The 19,833-nt window shown below is 40.9% G+C and overlaps 1 protein-coding gene across 1 annotated transcript; it reads left to right on the top strand.

Annotated features, from left to right (window-relative positions):
• Nucleotides 1-101: 101 nt before the first annotated feature.
• Nucleotides 102-19,340, top strand: RBP1 (retinol binding protein 1). The gene is made up of 4 exons (XM_071437163.1): nucleotides 102-2,019; nucleotides 2,647-2,825; nucleotides 14,371-14,472; nucleotides 19,036-19,340. Exons 1-4 carry the CDS (start codon nucleotides 1,947-1,949, stop codon nucleotides 19,087-19,089), a joined length of 408 nt encoding a protein of 135 aa, XP_071293264.1. The 5' UTR covers nucleotides 102-1,946; the 3' UTR covers nucleotides 19,090-19,340.
• The last annotated feature ends 493 nt before the right edge of the window (nucleotides 19,341-19,833 follow it).

Below are 19,833 nucleotides of genomic sequence, written 5' to 3'. Positions count from 1 at the left end.
TCTAAACCAGCAAAATACAATGAACCATAACTTGAGAGAGAGAGAGATATGTTTAAATATATATTACTTCTAAACTTTGACTTTATAAGGCCCTGAATAACTTTTTTGATTTTTGGTGATTTGGCCAAGACATGGAAATCAATCTTTCTTCCATGCAAGCACTTAAAAATGCACGTGCTACTTCTGCCACTCCTAAGACTCTGGGTTCTCAAATGACAGGCAGTCCTCATCCCCACATTTACAGCTGTGTCTTGGTTTGAAAGACAGGTGTCTGCTGAGTAAGGCAGGAGCCTCCCTTGGAATGGAAAGTGTAAACCCCCTCTGTCTGGATTGTTATAAATTTGAAATTAAGGGGTTCTCAGGCAAAGATATGGGGATAGTAATAACAGTTCTTTACTAATATGTATAAATAATAAATTTTTAAAAACAAACGAAAAACTACAACTTAATAGGGAAATGAAAATAAAATGTAGTAGTACAAAAACCCTGCCAGAGTCAGACCATGCCCTGGCCCCTGTGTGTCAGGGGGTGGCCCAGCCCCATCCCATGGGGGCTCAGCCCTCCTGCAGTGCCAGCTGTGGCTCTGCTGGAGCAGGGATCCTGCACAAGGGGGGAGTTTTCCTCTGCAGCTCCAGGGCTGCTGCAGATGGGCCTGGGCTCCCTCTGGCCATGCAGGGCAGCAGAAGCTGCTCCTCTGGCAATGCACTGGGCAAAGGCTGCTGGGCTGTGCCAGGCTCACATTGGATCCAGGTAGGAATGCTTGGCTCCTGCCCTGGGCAATGCAGCATCTCCCCATGGGATGCTGGAATTGGATCAGCCCTGCAGGGACACTCAGTGGCCATGGGCAGCAGAGATCTCCTGCAGGGAGGAGTGGCTGGGGGAGAGATAAAGAAAACTGCCCCTCCTGGTTTTAACAGATGGTGATAGAATGCACACTTCTGGTTACATCTTGCATTGCAACCTAAGACAAGTGGGTTTCTTTTCTTCTCTGTTCCAAAGTCTTCTCAAGAGCAAGCAGTTGCCAAAGCCCCAGAGTAGATAAAATATCCAGTAGGAGCTTCAGCTGTACTGTATGCAAACATCAGAGAGCTCAGTACTTGAGCTCTGACGTTAGTGGGGAAAATCCCTGCTCCTTCTGCTGCTTGCCTGTTATGCTGATTGAGTGTCTCTCATTTCTGACAGGAGTCCCTTTCAGAGAATACAGAACTCTATAAAGTGCTCCCTCTGTGTTTCAGAGCTCCTCAACTGAAAGCATTCATGCAGCAGTGCTGGAGCATTTATCACTGTACAGAGTAACCACTGCTTCCCAGTACAAGTTTCCACCTAAGTGGTGCTTCTGGGCCCCCAGCTGGCCAAGCAGCTTCCACAGGTGGTTCTTTAGGATTCAGGAGCTTGTGGAACAACTTAAAAGAATACCAGACACAAATGGTTTTGACTGAAAAGGGTCTGTATGATTGTTTTCTTGAAAGAAATCATAAAGTAGCTGAAACTTATTCAAGAAGAAGAATTTGGCTCAAAAAAGACACAAGATAAGCATTTTTGTAATTTTGGCTAATATCCCAAACTTTTATAGCTTTGGCTAATATCCCAAACGAAAACCATTTGAAAGGGTTTGGTTTTTTTCTGAGTGGCAGGAAGAATGAAGAGTAATATGGTTAAAACCGATTTTCCTTACGCAGTGATATGAAAGGTGAATATTTCATTTGTTTTAAATCAAGTCATCCTGCTGTCATGTTAGAAATCTCAAAGGTTCAGCCTCGTAGAAGGATTTAAAAGCAGCACTTCAACAATAATCGGATTAGAAGGACTTGCATAGCTCCATGGTATAAAGAAGAGATAAAAGGAACCAGAGTTCCAACTTGCCACAAAGCAAGGCAGTGAGTTGTGGGGTGCAGAATCAACCCACAGTTCTGAGCCAGTGATTTTGAGCATCACCTGGAGCAGGGATGCCTGCAGACTTCAATGGGTACTGGAAAATGGTCAGCAATGACAATTTTGAGGAGTATCTGAAAGCACTGGGTAAGGTTCCCTTCAAACTTCTTGAATGAATAATCAATGCCACCTCTCTTATTCTTTATGGGAATCTATTTTTTCTTGTACAGTCATAAGTCATTTTTGTGAGAAGTATTTTTTTTCAGAAATGCACTTTAAGGATTGCCTTAAGCAAAATTGTTTTGCCTTAAGCAGCCCCTACCTTTTACCATCTTGAAGCTTACATTAACAGACATTAAACTACATAGCTTGAAGAGGTACGTGGTGGATTCTAAACATAAAAAAATCTCCTATAATTTGAAAAGCAGTAAAATTTTCATATTTAATAAAGATTCAGTGTAGTACTTAATGCAATTTTGTGTGTTTGTATTTGGTGTTGTGTTAGTATCTCTATAGAAATATTAGAGGCCTTATTAACTGTCAAATACAAATGGTATTTTTTATAGATTTCACATAATTGAAAAATTGAAACATTAAGTTATTTAAGTTATAAGAATTAGGTTACATCCTTTTTCTGGATGGGAAGGCTGGTTTGACAGATTTGGACATCTATTTATCTTTGTTAAGATTTATCATTTCAGTTCTCCCTAGAAGCGACAAGCTTCTTCTTGTGGAAGACTTTCTGGATAAAAATAACTCTTTTTTCTTTTTCAGATGTAAATGTTGCTGTAAGAAAAATAGCAAACTTGCTAAAGCCTGACAAAGAAATCCTTCAGAACGGGGATCATATGATCATTAAAACACTAAGCACTTTTAGAAACTACATCATGGAATTTGATGTAGGAAAGGAGTTTGAGGAGGATTTATCTGGGGTGGATGATCGCAAGTGCATGGTAAGAAGTAAAACTTCAGCAATGGACAAAATGAATATTGATAACCTGAGGCCTTTCACAGAACACATCTTTTAACCATCCTGCTGGCTATTCCTGAAATCATTTCCCTACTTCTCAGTTTGCCAAGAGGTACCTACAGTTTGGAGCATGCCTTTAGATTAGAGGAATGCTAATTTTAATCAGTTTTAGCAATCAGTGAATAATAACCTCAACGAAGCTGTGCTCATTTACACTGGGATGTTTGTTATCAGAAAGACATCTAGGGTCACTTGCAGAACCTCTTTAATGAGTAAGGTTTTACAGTAGAGGAAATCCACTGATTGCAAGGTCAGGCACTGCTCCTGTGTGAGAATGGCCAAGTGCTTAAAGATTGCCTGGGTGTTCTTATTAGAGTACACACTTAATGAGCCCACTGGAACAAATCTTACTGAAATGAATAAGCAAACACTGGGGACTTTGTTTTACAATAGCTCTCTTTTATGAGCTCTTTTTGCTTTTTAATTTAGGGCTGATAAATATCAATTTACAGAGGAAAAACTTGAGAATAGCAAGTTCTCACCTATTAGTTTGGCAGCATGACACTGGCAATATTCTGCAGTTAGGAAGTTGACAAATAAAAGAAAATTATCTCAGAAGAGACTCTAGAGGAGAAATCTCATAAAAGAGAATTAATAGGTTTGCATTCTGAGAAAGATAGTGCTATTTAAAAATACTTTTCTCTCACACTAAGATTTGCAAATTTGCTTTTGCTCTGATCGTGGCAGGAAAGGGAAAAAATGTGGAAACCAGAGAAAAAGAATGGTTGGCTACTGAGTGCTTCAGCAAATCCCTCTGTGGTCCTTGTTCCAGAGGGTACAAGTTTGATGTGAGTGCAGAATTCAACATTCACAGAAGGGAGGAGCAGCTGCATTTGTGTTTAGGACAGTGCCCCCGTGGCATCTTGTGATTTTGGTTCCTGGAAAGCTCTTAATTAGGATATTGAGGTGCAGATTCACTGAACAGTTAGGAGCCCAAGAAAAGATTTAAGACTGAGGTGATTAAATTGCCATCAAAGATAGCAATGTTCAAAACATCTGCTCCAAAGGTTTGTGTGTGCACAGAACTGTCCATGTGTAAGCATTATCTGTACTTGAATGCCATTAATTCCCATCTGAAGGAGAACTAAACCATCCTCTGCATGGTGTAAAGAAGTAATATTTTATTATTTTTAACAAACCAAAATTCTCTACCCTGTTTTGCTAAATTGAGTGATAAGGGAAGGATTCAAAATGTTAAACCAGAAAGAAGAAACTAGAGAGTGAGAATTTCAGTCCCTACAACAGCTGATTGATTTGGCATATAGAAGCTAGTTCAGCCTACTTTCAAAGGTTACTCAAACATGTCTCTGTTTACTGTTTAGTGGGAAATGCCTCTTCAGCCTTGGAAGCAGAAGGTATCAGCAGCTTCCTGCCTGTTCCAAACAAACAGACAAAACCCCCAAACAACCAGGGGTAGTCACTGCCTCTGACTGGGTTTTTTTAGGAAGGATTTAGGGATGTAATTCCACAAAACCCCTCAGAGATCTCTCTGTGTGTCTCCAGGTGTAGCTGGACAGTCCAGGTCACTGACCACTGGTGCTCCATTTACCTTGTAGGAGCACATCACACTTTATAGTTCAATTTTCTCATTAAATATTTCTGTTCTACACGAGACCTCTGTTTTGTCAATGAAATAACAGTACAAGAAGCTCTCTTGCTGAAGTGACTTCAGTCCAAATCTGATAACCATAATGTCAGGCAAAATTTGCAGTTGTTAAGCAGCAAAATGACTCCAACAGTGCAGAAGGAATCTTGTGAGAGAAGAGTCTTGGAGCTTACAAAAGGTACTGGACCACTCCATGTGTGGTGTTACAAAGAAAACCACCATAAAAGCAAATGTTAAATATCATTCTTGGTGTTCCATTTGTTCATGTAGAGCCTGTGGAACTGCATGCCATAAAAGGCTTAATCATTAATAGTCATCCTGTGTGATGGCAAAGGTTGTGAATCAATTATTGTTATTTATATTGTGGACTGAGCAGACCACAGGGCAAGTTTTATCCAAGGAGCTCGATATGTGAGTAGTACAAAGTAACATGGATAAGACAAATTACACATTAAACATTAATCTATACAGCAGAGCAATCATCAGGAGACTAACAAAAATAACCTTAGAATTAATCCTTCCCTCCTAGACATATAGATTGTTTTTTCTTTTAATGAGGAATATATCATCTAGCTAGAGTTAACATATCTGTAAAAATAATATCAGCACAGTGGACAGGTTAGATCCTGGGTGTAATTCACTGAAATTGTGTTCACCTTTCAGTTGTAAAACATGTCCCTGAGCCAGTCAGGGCAGAGTGTAACTACAGTAATTCCAAATCAATGCTGTCCATGAGCAGGAAATGCTAAAAAGTTTTACTGATACTTATTTTCGATGTTGGAGTTTTGACATCAGGAACTTGACAGTCTTGTGATAGCACAAGGCCTCTCCTCCTTTGCAGTTTGGGGTTTTCTTCATTTTTGTAGTTGGTCACTCCTGGGAACCTGTCTGAACCTTCTTGATTAGAGAGTTAATTGAGAAGGATAAACCTCAGCAATCTCAGTTTGTCCTTCTGCTGACCCTCAGCCTGGCTTTCTTGCATGCACATATTTTGGGTGACTGTTCACTGCAGGGATAGAGGGAACAGCAGCTGGTGATATCAGGTCCTTTAGGATGTTGTTTCTGTTGGGCAGTGAAAATTCGCGACTTTGGAAACACTAAAGCCCTGCAGTTTAGGTAAAGATGCAGTTTCTGTGTTCTGCAAAACCAAAGATGGGTTGAGCACAGGAGAGATCACAAATGACAGCTGGTATCAATGCTCCTCAGGCTTTCCACCCAGGATTGGATCTCCTGGACAAAAGTTAAATCTATTCATTGGCAATTTTGTGAAAGAGATCTTTCTGCAACTTCAACCATCCTTAACTATGCAGGGTTGTTAAAAACTTAGCAGCTTCAAGTAGAAACGTAAAATGAAAGTTCAGGAGCATCTTTCATTCCTTGCAAATGTTCCAAGGTGTACATTAGATGGTGTAGAAGGAAGTTTAGAACATTAATTTGTGTCACATTTTTTCTCACATGATGTGAATTGGAGCATGTAGTTAAGCTTCTACTGCTTTGAAGAGTTTGTTCATAGTTTTAATTGGCAACACATTATCAGATGGAGAATGTACAAGACAGAAATTTAGAGTTAAATGGAGAGCTCTGGCTTTGGTATTTCTCACACTGAGTCTTTGATCCTGCTGTCTTAATTCTCAGTGAAGCTCCAGTCTCATCATGAAATCTCAGTTTTAAAGAGAATTTCTACAATCTCAAATTGTGATTAATTAGCATCTCAGGTGTTGTTCTAAGTATGAAACTTTGTTTCTTGTATATAAACATAACTGTGGAAAAAATTTACTGTGCATGCAAGAGGAAGACCCTATTGAAAAAATGAATCCAAAACTATCTCTGAAAGTATCTCTCATTTATCAGCAGACAGTTGTGCTTCCCTTTTTGCACTGATAACCAGTGAAGCTGGTGAAACACCTACAGTGTGAAATATAGGAACATAGGAATATAGCACATAGGAACAAGGCACATAAGCCTTCTGTACCTTCACAGTGTAATTTACTGAGTGTTTAGTAAAGAAATTATGAAAAAGTTAACTGAAAAACCTTAAAATGCTGAAACAAAGGCTGAAGTTTCACATTGAAGTCTTTGCATCCAATGAATCAAAGCAGATTGAAAATTGGATAGCTCAGATGCAAAAATCACTTTCTTAAAATTTTTAGTTTTTTAATGATTCTGCTGCTAAAGTCAGAGAAAACTTTTGCCTTATAATTATTCTCTGCTGTTCAGGCATTTGAAAGACTGAATTGCTTTATTTTAGACTATTAATTAATCTATCTGATGCAGAATTAATCTCTTTTGACAGAAACTAAGGGCAAGTGATGTGTTAAAAAAATCAAGAAAGATCTTATGTTCTAAATATAGAAGAGCAGAATTGGATGGCTGAGGAGAGTTGTGTCATATCTGAGTATTTGTCCAAGCATATGAGAGGTGCTTTGGTAACTCAGAACCTTGTGCTCTCTGATACAGTAATTTTCTTCTTCCATTGAAGCAGGAAATGAAATGACAAAGGCAGGGGACTGGGAAACAGAGAAAACTGCAAGAATGTTAAACTGAATGTGGGAAATAATACATCTTAACCATTTAGTTATCTAAACCTGAATCCCAGTGGCATATAACCATGAATAAGTTATCAAGTGGGTGTTTAGGTTTCCTTTATTGGAACTAACAGAACCTGTAGTCCTAGTTAATTTATATCCCACTGGGATATAATAATCTTAACCTACTGGGATTAATAATAATAATAATAATTTTATATCTTATAATAATCTTATATCCTTATATATAAGGATATAATCCCAGTGGGATATAACCATGAATAAGTTATCAAGTGGGTGTTTAGGTTTCCTTTATTGGAACTAACAGAACCTGTAGGCCTTGTTAAGACTTCTGGGGGTGAGGAGGATTTGGGAGCTGTGGAATTCCCACATCAGATTTAGAACACTTCTTACCATGTGAAATGTCAGTGAGTGTTTGAAACAGCCACACCAGGACTGTTCACAGACACCTGAGTGTGCCATGTCCTGCTGAAGGGAGGGAAGATGTTCAAAACTGGTCATGGCTCTGCTTTCATTAACAAATGTGCCTAATTGTGACACTGATTCCTCTCAGGTTTGTACTCAAGAAAACTGCAGTGGAGGTAGTTGTTCTGGCCATAATTTGAGTTATACCACTGCAAGGTCAGAATAAAGCCCTATTACAAAATCACATGGTTTGTGAAGCTTATTTAATTATTTAGGCAGGTTCCTCTGTTACACAAATGGAATTCACAGCTGTTAATCTAGTTCTGAGCAGGCTTGGGAATTGAGACTTTGCTGCCAGAAAAACAACAACCAACAAACAACATTCCAGTACATGGAATTACAGGAGGGATCTCCCACAGAGTGAGAAGATTCTAAATAAATAGTGCCTGTCTAGTAAGATGCCAGATCAGCAATATGTCTTTACTTGATCCCACTGATTTAGCTTAGCTTAGCTGATTTTATTTCTTTACCCTTCCAGTGCTGCCCTTTTGGGCTTATAAGTATTTTCTCATATATTTTGGTGGAACAAGCATTATTCTAGAATTACTGTTGCTGGGGCTGGTCTTCTCTCAGATTCAGTGCCTCCTGTCTCTTTGCAGTACTGTGATGTCCCCAGCTCCTCACTGGCATAATCCCTGATTTTTATTTTTTTTTTTTTGTTGTTGTTGTTTTCTTCTGGAGTGGAGGGAGGTGTAATTTAAAAGAGGTAGACTTTATGATAGTTTTCTGTTGGTATTTCTGGCCCTTTACAAACTGCTCTCAAAAAAAGATGGAGAAAAGTCCTCCAGTCAACCCTCTGAGGCTCCAGAGAGCAGAAGTCCATGCTGGGCCCATCTCAGGCTCTGTCAGAATGGACTCTGGTCCCTTCTGTGTGTGCCTCAGTGAGGAGGAGCAGTTTCCTTTCCCCTGCCTTGTCCCACCCTGCTTGCTCCTTGGCCATCAGTCCCTGCCTGGAAGTGATGTGCTCAGCACATTTGCACTGTGATAGCAAATGGAATCTTTGCCCATATAAATGTCACAAACTTCACATTTGGCAAGACTGGGTTCCTGTCTAAACCACGAGGCTGATTAGAAGCTTTGGAGTTAGTTATTCACAGAACTGCTGCTAGCACAAGCAAGCTCTGCAGGGAAAGTGGGTTTGCATAGGTTTAGCATTTCAGCTTTTTGTGAACTCTAAAAGCTCTGAGAGCTATGAATGGAGAAAGAGCAATCAGAATCTGCTGAAAAGCTGAAAACCAGACTTAACAAATCCAATTTGGAATGACAAACCATTAGTGTTATGTACAATTGTGTCTTGCGAAAATTACACAGGGGATAAATCAGTTATAGCCATTAATTTAAACAGTAAGTGTCTTAGAATCGATTCTGATCGTTGCACAGAGTGAATTGGATGAGATGGGTTTTACTCTTTTTTTCTGGCATGGGATATACACAAGTTTTCCTATTTTTGTATTGCTTGTATACAATTTTATTTCAGTAAGAAAAAAAGCCACCATTCCTAAGAAATAAACCAGTTTGCACTGTGTAAAGTATTGATTCTCCTCCTCTCCCACATATTGTCAGCTGCATAGCCCAGAGCTTTGCACCTTCACTTTCCTACTCCCTGGAACATCTCTTGATCTCTTGTCTTTGCTTTGCTCTGTTGCTCTTATGAGCAAGGATTCAAAACAAGGAGTTGGAACATTTAGGATCTGATCCTATCTGACTACAGCTTACTTTTCATCTAAATGTTTTCAATCCAATCCTAAGCCCCTTTTCTCTCAGTGCTGGCCCTGGAGATGCTGACAGTGACAGAAGCAAAGGACACTTTGCCATGGCAGAGCTGCAGCGTGGCCAAACAGCTTCAGCCTTTGGCCAGCACCAGGATCTGGAGATAAAGGATTCCAGGAATCCTTCCAGGAATTGTTCTGTCAGGTTTGGTGTTGTTTTCTCAGTAGTTTCTGTTGCTGAACTTCCAGATGCAGATGTGATGAGGCAAAAAGGGTTTCAGGCTGTAGTCCCTGCACAGAGGCCATAGGGAGTGACCCCGTGGGGGAATTCCCTCTCACTGCTATTGGACTTTGTCTGGGACATCACCATGAGTTTCTTCTATCAATACTTCATTTTTTTCCCCAAAAAAGCTGCTTACAAGAGGTTTTTGTATCACTTTGATACTTAGTACAGCTGAAATGGTTTATCTTGACAAGTTGTTAATCACCTTGCTGGAGATATGGCTGTGTTTGACCAAAAGTTCTAGGATATTTTCTTTGGTGTTATTTACAAGACACAGCTCAAATTGGATTTTTCTGTTTCATCTGACCTAAAAAAAAAATTACTTTCCATTTTTTAATCCTTCTTAGATCATAATTACAGTTGTAAAATGGGCTGTCATTCTCCCAAGCAGAGACTTAGTGGCTGAAGATGGAGCAGGGAGTGTGGTGCATGCCTGGCTTTGCAGTCATTTGGTGCTCCAAATATAGAGAGAGCACTGAGGGAAGCAGGAGAAAAATAGAAGTGATGCTGCTGTGTTTGTGCTAGAGATAGAAATCAATAACATATTTTTGATGAAAGGTGGGAGCTGCAATTCATACTTGTAAAGGCAATGTGTCAAAAATCTATGTAGCATTAACAAAAGATGTTCATGAACTACTTGGATAAAAGTTATTTTCTTCCATTCATCTGTAAAATCCATTCTGCACCCTCAGCTGCAGCCCCTGACCCAGGCAGGCACACAGGAATTGCCAGCAGGGGAATGAGAAATATTGTGCAGAGCCAGCACCAAATGTCTGTGCACTTAGACCTCAAAGGGAAATGCAAAGTTCTCTGATCACATGGTTGATGACTGTTTCAGTAAATTACAAAAGTCACTGTCTCTGCCTGTGTATCAGGATGATTTGCCACTGGAAGCTGAAATTGTGCAACATTTCACTACAGCTGCTGCTACTAAAGAAAAAGCAGAATATGTAGTCAAGAATTTGCTTAGGGGTTACTAAATATTTCATTTAATAAATCTACCTTGTCTCATAACTGGGAACAGCAACGAGAATACTTTAATTATCATTTCCTCTACCTTTAATATTCAGGAAGATTTAGGCAGTGCTATGCATATGAATTTAAAACTTCATAGCACAAAGAGATTAAATCACTAACAAAAGTATGTGGATGCCTAAGTAATAAAAGGAGAATATCAAAGTACACAAAAAGTGAAACACTACCATAAAAGAAACCACACCATAAAAGTAAAGAAAATTTGAACATTTTTTTGTGTTCTCAGGCTTCAGGGGCTTTTCCACTCCCCAGAAGAGCTCCATTCTCTAGTATTACACCTCAAGAACAAAGTGTACATAATCTGAAAAATGTGCAGTGTTGGTGGTTGGATTTTTTGGGAAGAGGTAAATTGAGGCAAGACTCCCAGGTTTTTACCTCACTCCATCCCCTTTCCTGGCATTCCTTTAGTGTTACTGATAGAACTGCTGACTAACTGCACCCATCACCATTCTCTGTTGAATTTTCCTACAGAATTACATGCACATGACTCAGGAAATGTTCATCTTAGGGCTAAGTATGAGCAGGTGGAAAGCAAGCAAGAGTCAAGCTTGCTTATGGTGAACTAGATGATGCCCTATGTAGTTGAAAGGAATAAACAGTGGCTGCCATTTATTATTATATCAAGTAGTACAAGGTGCTCAAAAAGGCAGAGTTCAGTTTTAGAGAAATGCTCCATTTCCAGCTGGTTAATTCTGTCACTGAGAGCTCTGCAGTGTCCCCTGGGTTTGCTCCCCTCCTGTGGGGCAGGATGGGGAGCAGGAGCTGAGTGCCTGGGCTGCCCTGGCCCCCACCCTGGGCAGGATTTTCAGTCCTTCTGGGCAGGTGGCAGCAGCTCTGTAACCAGGCAGCCCTTGGGTAATGCTATTACCAAAATGGGGGCAAACAAGGTTCCTTACAAAGGCACACTTTGCTAGGAAAAGCAGCTTTACAGAAAAGATAAAGTGTTTGTTTCTCTTGGGAGCGTGTGCCAGGAAGAGCCAGAGGGTCACACAGAGCTACCTTAGCACTCTGCAAGCTCCTGATTATACCATGGCAAGGTCCTGAAACAATCCTCAAAAATAAATCCTTGCAAGAGAGATCATAGGTACAACATTTGCCCTACAGTATTTCTGGAGTATTGTTTTTAAACTCTGATTCTGATATTTGGGAATGTTGTAAAGCAAGTGTTGCTCTGGTTTGGGTGCTGTAGAGGGTGGGATGTTGGCAGCAGGAACAGCCAGAGCAATTCAGCCTCAGCTAACACTCACTGTGTGTCTCAGTAGAGGCATTTGAGGTGGCAGGATGTGTTTTAATCTGAGTTAAAAGAGAATTTTATATTTTGTGTATTAGTTTAATAAAAGAGACATTGATACCTCACAGTTTGACCTAAAGAAAGGATACAGATGTTTTAATGTGAGTTAAAAGAGAATTTTATATTTTGTCTATTAGTTTAATAAAAGAGACATTGATACATTACAGTTTGACCTAAAGAAAGGGTACAGATGCCACTGATTAAAGTGTTTGTTCCTACTAACAAAGAAAATGACATTATGTTCTCTTGCAATGTATTCTACCCTTTATAACCTTCAGAGAAAAACAGCTACATACAGAAATCAGGAATTGTGTGGTTTACTCATCCCTCAGTATTTTATATTTCTCAAAGGGAAGGCAGAGGATACCTGAGAATATTGTCTGATAAGACAGCTTGGGTAATGTCTGTGGGTTTAGACTCTTTGTGGTTATCACCAAATTGCAAAAAGCAATTTCTAATCTTGACTGGAAAAACAAAAAAAAAAAAATCCTGAGGAAAAAAGTGTGTTGTTTTCTGAGATGAAACAATTTCAGTCACCCTTGGAGGCTAAAAGTTAACATTTCCTTGTGCTGCTACAAATATTTCTCTATTTCCTCCAAGTATACTAAACCAGTGTAACACTCTCAACTGACTTTGAACATTAGGACCAATAAAGTTGGATCCTACTTTATCAGGGTGTTTTGCCTCTGAATTCACATCTAAACCCACCAAATTTAACTATTAAGCTAGAATAAAGATAAAACTAATACTCAATGGATATAAATAAGTGGAGTTACTGAGCAGAGTTCCACATACAAATGCTTCATTCCACAGTATCCCTCACATCTACAACTCACCATTCATTGTTACATTCGTTTTTTAGAATCAGACATTTGTAGCTATGTTAACTTATAAATTAAACATTATTGACTTTGACTCCTATTATTTGTTATCTTCTATCCCTTCAGTGGATGTGTGCAGATTCAGACATAGGAGAGGATTTAGGTTATGGTGACCACAATAACTACAGTTTTACCCAAATATGTTGTTCCTTCCTGCATTAGCATTTTTTGCATTAAAAGGATATGGTTTCATAGAATGTTATCTACTGCTTGGTTTAAATAAATCACTTTACAAAAGAGAACAGAAGCATTTGTGAATGCATTTTCTAAATTAGAGAGGTTTTTAGCAAGGACACGTGAGCCCCCATGTTTCTCAGAGCCCCCATGTGGTGCAGACAGACTGAAGGGGTCAATCCCATTGCCTTGCCCATGATGATCTGTCCTGGCACTCTGCAGTGATTCATTTTCCATGCTGCTTTAGTCTGAAGCTTCCCAGGGGAGGAGGCTGCTGCCTGCACTCATTCAAAGACTGTGCCTGTCATGGGTATCATTTAAGAATTAATTGTTTGTGACATACATAGATTAAATAAATAGGACTGGATAGATTTTGAGTGTTGAACTGGGCTTAATTACCAGAAGGAAGAATGTAGGCTGACTTTTTCTCTTAGGAACGACACAGGATGGATGCAGGAAGTGTCCTTTAATGACAGATCAAAATTCTTCATCTCTCCATATCTGACTGCTCAAGCCAGTAGTGGCTGAAGCCTTTTACAAGGTAGACATCAATTCCCTGTTTAGTCCTCAGAGTGCCTTCAAAGAAGCTGATTTACAGGCCATGTGCTAATATTAATGTTAAACTATCCTCATGGAGCACAAACTGTCACCACTCCTCCCTCTGTAAATGTTTTACAGAGCATTGCTTCTCTTTGTCTCAGGGAGATGGGAAAGGCAAATTGTCAGTAAATGCTGACCAGAGGAACAGGCTGCACTGTCATACACTGAAGGAATTTTATAAATCAGGTTTTCCTGAGCCCCCAGGACAGCACCAATATTCACACAGTATTGGTGCATTGATTATTGCAGTATTGATTATTATTGCAGTATTGATTATTATTGCAGTATTGATTACTGCACCTGACTCTTGGCTTTGCCAGTCCTGGCTTGAGAAGTCCCCCAGCCTTTTTCCTGCAGGATGCTGCAAAGTTCCCAACTTGCTGACACTTCCAAACCACTCTGCTGGGGCAAGGAAGGCAGATTGAGAATGAGGAAGAGCCAGCTCAGTGTTCAAAAGCTTTGTTCATCCACAGGCAATGGGAATTGTTCTCAGGTAGAGCAGCTGGGGAATCATTCTTAGGGTGGAAAAAAACCAGGCTGGATCTTAACTTTTCAGCTCCTTTTGCACATACAGAGTTAGGCTGAAGGACCCTTTTGCTGCTGCATTTTTCAGCAGGGAGAGAGGAGTGTGTTTTACACAATGGTTTTGATGGTATTTTTTCTTGCTGTATCTCGTCCTTCCAGTTTATGGCAGGCAGTTGGGCAGCAACTTTCTATTCAAGCTCATTTCTTAGGTGATTATCCTAAGTGGTACAACACTATCCCCTCATTCTTTTCATGAGATATGCACTCATCATTAGAGATAAGTTTTGCTTCACAGAAACTACTCATAATATCAGAGAATGTCACAGTAATCCCAAACATGTCTGTTTTGTCAGACCACTGTGTCTTGGGATGGAGATAAGCTGCTCTGTGTGCAGAATGGAGAGAAGGAGGGCCGTGGTTGGACCCAGTGGATTGAAGGAGATGAAATGCACCTGGTAAGATCATGTAAGAGGTTTGGAATGCCCCTCCCTTCACATGGATAGATACAACACAGCAGGGAATGTGCTGTGTCATTTTGGCTTACTTGGACATAACTGGGTGTTGGTGCAGCATTTGAATTGTTTCTAAAGCAACAATTTCATTTGGAGCCATTATGTTTTTCTGTGCCTTTCAAAGCCTGACCACTTTGAATGCTTTTTCTGTGCTCAGTGTCTGTCCAGACTCACCAGGCTGAAATGTGCACAGGAGGAAGACATTTACCAGAATGTCCCTCACAGTCTGTAAAATGCTCAGCGTGGGAGCTGTGAGCACCCAAAAGCAAGGGAAAAATACACAATTGTTCTTTTAAAATAATTACAGGCCACACTACATTATAGCCTAGAGAACTGAAATGGCAATTAAGCTTTTGAAATTGATGGTTTTTTCAGATCATCATTTTTATCTTTCTAAATTAACAGGACTTGAAAGAAGATGCCTGTTCTTTTGTCCTATAACTCTTTATAGCATCCTCACTCTGTCATCAGTGTGAGTAAAAGGCAGTGTTCCTGCTGGGATAATAAACTCCAACCTCCATTTCTCCTCCCTGTGCAGTGCTATTAGCATTCAGCAATCTAAATGGATGCATTCTAAATGTTCAAATCACTAGCAGAGTTATCAAATCCTTGCAGAAGCACCTCAAGCCCCTTGTTACTAAACATAATTTTGAGGAGGTATTGGTGGTTCCAGAATGCAGCTGAGGAGAGGAATGGCCATGACAGATCTCCCCACCTGGCCTTGGTGCAGCACAGGCAGGAGAAGGTTCCTGTGTGAGTGAGGACTTCACAGCTGAGGCTCAGAAATGATCATGTCAATGAAATCAATTGTCCAGTGCATTGGCAATTTTAGCAAAAAGTCTTGGTTTAAGAAATACTGTCAAATGTCACAACTGTGTACAATACGCTGTCCTCTGGGCAAAATAAAACCAGAATATTTTTCTGCTTTAATTAATTTTTAGGAAAGAAATGTCCACATCAAACTAGGTCAAGATGACAAATCACTGTAAATAAAGCCTGCTATGTTGGTTCATCAAAACTAGGTTCTGCAATATGTTTTTGGTCTAATTGGGATTCCACAGCACCCAGTAAACCTGGCTGGGCACTCCATGTTAACCTGTGGGAGCAGGGCACCAGAAAAAATTCAACATGCCTGGATTTTGGAAGCTGCAATAGTGCCTGAAGAATCAGCCAATTCAGTATTCTCCTTCCAGGGGAGAAGTGAAGTGTTCCCTCCTCCCCTGGAGGAGGGGAGGCAGCAGTGAATGAGATGCCCAAATTTCCTGTGCAGGCTCACTCCCTCCAAGAAGGCCCTGTCAGTATTTCCACACTGAAACAGGAAAGCCTTATCAATATGATTGCCTGGCAAAAGAGTTTGAGAATATGGAAACTAAAAGTGAGATTGAAATGAAAGCAAGCTTTGAGATCCTTTTGTCACTGAACAATGAGATAACAATGGTGTGGCCAGCTGAAGGTGATCCCCTTTTGATGGAACAACACCCTCTGCTTGCAGACAGGCTCAAGGGTCAGAGCAGACCCTGCCAGCTTGGCAGAAGGGGCCCAAAGAGGAGTTTTTAGGGTTTAAAATGTAACACAGTATGGTAATGTAGTGATTCTTATAGGCTGTATGGAAATGCTATAGGATTTGTATCTTGTGCTAGATTGGTCAGTGAGAATCAGAATATTCAACACAGAAGAAGATTTATGGTATTGGAATGGGAACTTCACTCTCTTACCCTTTTATGCTCTTACCCTTTTACTCTCTTACCCCTTTTACTCTCTCACCCTCTCATCCTCTCTCCCCCTCTCCTCTCTCAGTCCTGCTCTGAGCTGTGCCTGGCAGCTCCCAGCAGGGCCCTGCACCCAGGCCCTTTGCAATGAACCCCAAGTTCCTGCCCTGGCTGCAGAGATCTCTGCTCTCCGTCCATCCCCACCCACACTGTTCCCCCCCAGCTGCAGGCAGGCAGGGCCATGGCAGCTGCACAGCCCTGGGACAGCTCCAGCAGCTCTGCTGGGACAGCCCCAGCTCCCATCCAGTGCCTGCCCCAGTTCAGCTCACACTGGCTGCCCTCAGCCCTGCACACAGGAACCATGGCTCACATTGCTCTTGGATTTCTGTGCCTCTGCTAGCTCCCAGGCATTATCTCCTCCCATCTTCTGTCTCCAACAGCAGTTCCTTCAGCCCTGGTTTCTGTTCTCCTTATTCTGATTCCTGCTCTGGCCATACAGCCTGGCCCTGGCCCTCCATGCCCAGAGCACTTTCTGGACTTGTCCTTGTCTGGAGGTTGATTTTAGAAGGCAGAAACTCAGATTCTGTTGCTCAAATACTTGTGTCTAGTGCCAGTTTGGGTAGCTCAGGGCAGCCTGACTGCTCTGATGCTGCTTTTCAGAAGGCTGGGAGGAATTCTGGATTATACCTGCCAGCTCATGCATTCACTCACTGGCACTTGGAGGATTTACCACAATCTGTCTCCCATGTGTGCAGAAGTCACTCCAAAATTAATTCATGCAAAAGAAGTAACCAAGTATTTTAGAGCCCACTCCTCAATCTTTCAATTTTCTCACTTCTGATATTTCATGGATTTCAAAAGATGTCCTCTCTTTCTCTAATCCTTGTTAATGCAGCTCTCTCCATCAAAAGTACAGTAGAGTCCCCTTTAGTATCTTATTTTTGACCAGCTAAGATTACTAGGTCCTGTCCTTTTGAGAGAGCTTTAATACAATGAGCAGTTACCTTTAAAGAATGGATACTTCAATACCTTTATGATCCTATTGAACTTTACACAATGAGCCAAGTGTTAATTTATTCTTTTCACAGTTCTGCAGAAAGCAGGACCACATCCTTCAGTAGTTTATCGCTTCCTATTCCCTTATTTCATTCTGTGGTCTGTACTTTGTAGTTCTTTTTTGGATTTTATTTTATGTGAGTGACTTATTTGACCATTCCCCATTTCCTTTTGAGTTTTATTGCCCTTTTCTATTGTATTGATTGCTTCTGCTCCATAGTTTTTGTCACTGTCAGCAAATCTCTCAGCCCTTATTGCACATTCCTTCTCCTGGGTTACCTCTGCAGGAGTGAAGAGAACAGGTCCCAGCCAAAGTCACTGCATCAGTCTCTTGTTCCACCAACCCAGCATGAAGAACTTTCTCTTACTGGGGTTGAGCAACATATGTTGTAGCCCCACATTTCTCTTCACAGAGAAAAGCAAGGCACAATTCTCCCCAAGAATATTGCTGGGTTTCATGTTCTCTGAACCTCAGAGAAAGGAAAAACACAATTCTTATCATTTGCTGTGCCTGTGTTTGTGCCACAGCAGAATGCAATATGGAGATTGTTCACCCACAGTGATGGGGTTCTGTTCCCTTGGCCTGTCAGGCCCAGGTGTGTGTGTGTGTGGGGACTGTTGGGTGACAGTCACCAGATTCTGGGCAGTTCTGTGCAGTTGAGTGCTTGGCAGATTCAGTTTTAGATGTCTAGAATAATAGAGTAGAATAAAGTAATTAATTGGCCTTCTGATATCCATGGAGTCAGATGCATCATTCTCTCCCCTTCTTTGGGGTTCCCAGAGCAGCCATAATATGTCAATTAAGATTATTGACCTAGTTCAAGGGTTTTTTTAAGTCATTTAATCAAAGTCCCCCCTAAGAAATGTGCATAACTTCATCAAAATATTCTGGGAGCTTTATTAAAAGTCTCCTCTTGAGCTGGAAAGTGTATCCCTTCTGCTGGGTCATGCATCAGCACTGTCTTTATGTCCCTTAAGAGCTTCCACACTGGTTTTCCTTGCACCTGAACCTTTCCCCAGGCCCACACCTGTGTGCACTCCCCAGGTGGAACCTGAGGAGTTTCAGGAATGGGGATGGGGGAGCAGGAAACAGCAGCAGCAGCCTCAAAACCCCAGCCCAGGATGGGAACTGTGCCCCTGCTCATGCCCAGCTCACAGAGAAGCAGAGATCACAGGGAGGGCTCCCAAAGCTCCTGGGCACTCAGAATCAGCTTTTTGCATCCAGGGTGCTCAGGCTCAGGCAAACCCTCTGTGCTCTGCTGGTGGACAGGCCTGGAGCAAATCTTGTGTGCAGTCCCCTGCCTGTGGTAGCCAGAGCTCTGTGTGCTGAGGTGACCCTGATTTCTGACTGTGCAGCCTTCAGCCACCAGCTGTCACCACAGAGACTCAGAGGCAAATCCATCCCCACTGCTTCATGTACCCAAACCAGAGAATGCCCCTTCCAAAGGCCCAAAGCAGTTCCATATTATTCACTGCAAATCAAGAATGATGCACCAGGAATGTATTTGGCCCTTTAAGATCTGAGATCCCAAAACAACTTCCCTTGCTCCACCTTTTAGCAGAAAACAAACCCAATCCAGATGTTTTCTTTTAGGATGAAAAATAGGCTAAAATATGTACAAGCCTCCCAATTTAATTTAATAAAAAATCATGGATTCAAATTCAGCTGGATGTACACATGAATCCATAATGTTTGTGTCCTAAGTAAAAATTGTGGTTTCTAATTATTTTCTCTTCCTAGGAAATAAGAGTGTGTGGAGTCACATGTAAGCAGGTCTTTAAGAAGGTGCAGTGAGCTTCTGCTGCTACAGGAGTGAAGAACAACAGAATTTACTGACTTGCCAGCAACTCTCCAAATGTTAGCACTGAGCATCCTCAGCAACCAGAGCAAACACAGAAATGAAGATCACATTAGAACCATAGAGTTGGAATAAAATATTTTTAGGAAATTGAAAAAAAAAATGACTGCAAATAAAGCTATTTTTAGAAATGCCAATTAAAGATACTAAACTCTCTAAATGTGTGCATACCATAATTCTTGATTCTGCCAAAAAAAGGGACTATTAGGTATAAAACAAAATGCTGGAGGTTTAGAGCTTGTAAGTTATTTTTTTACTCTCAGTAGGTATCACCCTTTCAGAGCCTCAGCCTTGTTAAATGGTGGACTGCAGTTTTAAGGAAGCAAATGAGAGCTGTAGGATGCAGCTTGAACTTAAATCCTGAATTTACTGAAGTCAGTAAGAATGTTACCATTAGCTCTGGTGAAATAGATCTATACTGGAAGTGTTCCCTCAAAAAATAAAAATCTGATTTCTCAAAGTGAGTAAATTCATGGATCAAGATTTTGGAAAAAACAATGCTTACAAAAGCATGGCTAAGGGGCAATGCTTTTCCAAATGCTTTAGCCAATATCTGCCCATGCATTTTTTTAATTGTTGTTGTTCTGGAGACACTGAGAGTAAGGTCACAGCTAGAAACTGTCTGTAGCTGTACACACAGCACACAGAAGATGAGACCAGCATTGCTTTGTGCAGTATCA

This window comes from Agelaius tricolor, unplaced genomic scaffold, assembly GCF_023055355.1.
Source record: "Agelaius tricolor isolate 1412-34295 unplaced genomic scaffold, bAgeTri1.0.p SCAF_12, whole genome shotgun sequence".
NCBI classification, from domain to species: Eukaryota; Metazoa; Chordata; class Aves; order Passeriformes; family Icteridae; genus Agelaius; species Agelaius tricolor.
Note: the sequence above shows the minus strand (reverse complement) of the source record. Positions and strands in the feature narration are given on the sequence as shown.

Excerpts from the sequence above, each read along its gene's own strand:
- RBP1 (XM_071437163.1), top strand. The coding sequence starts at position 1,947 with ATGCCTGCAGACTTCAATGGGTACTGGAAAATGGTCAGCAATGACAAT. Across the intron at positions 2,020-2,646 it reads GGAGTATCTGAAAGCACTGG|ATGTAAATGTTGCTGTAAGA; the intron begins GTAAGGTTCCCT and ends TTTCTTTTTCAG. Across the intron at positions 2,826-14,370 it reads TGGATGATCGCAAGTGCATG|ACCACTGTGTCTTGGGATGG; the intron begins GTAAGAAGTAAA and ends CTGTTTTGTCAG.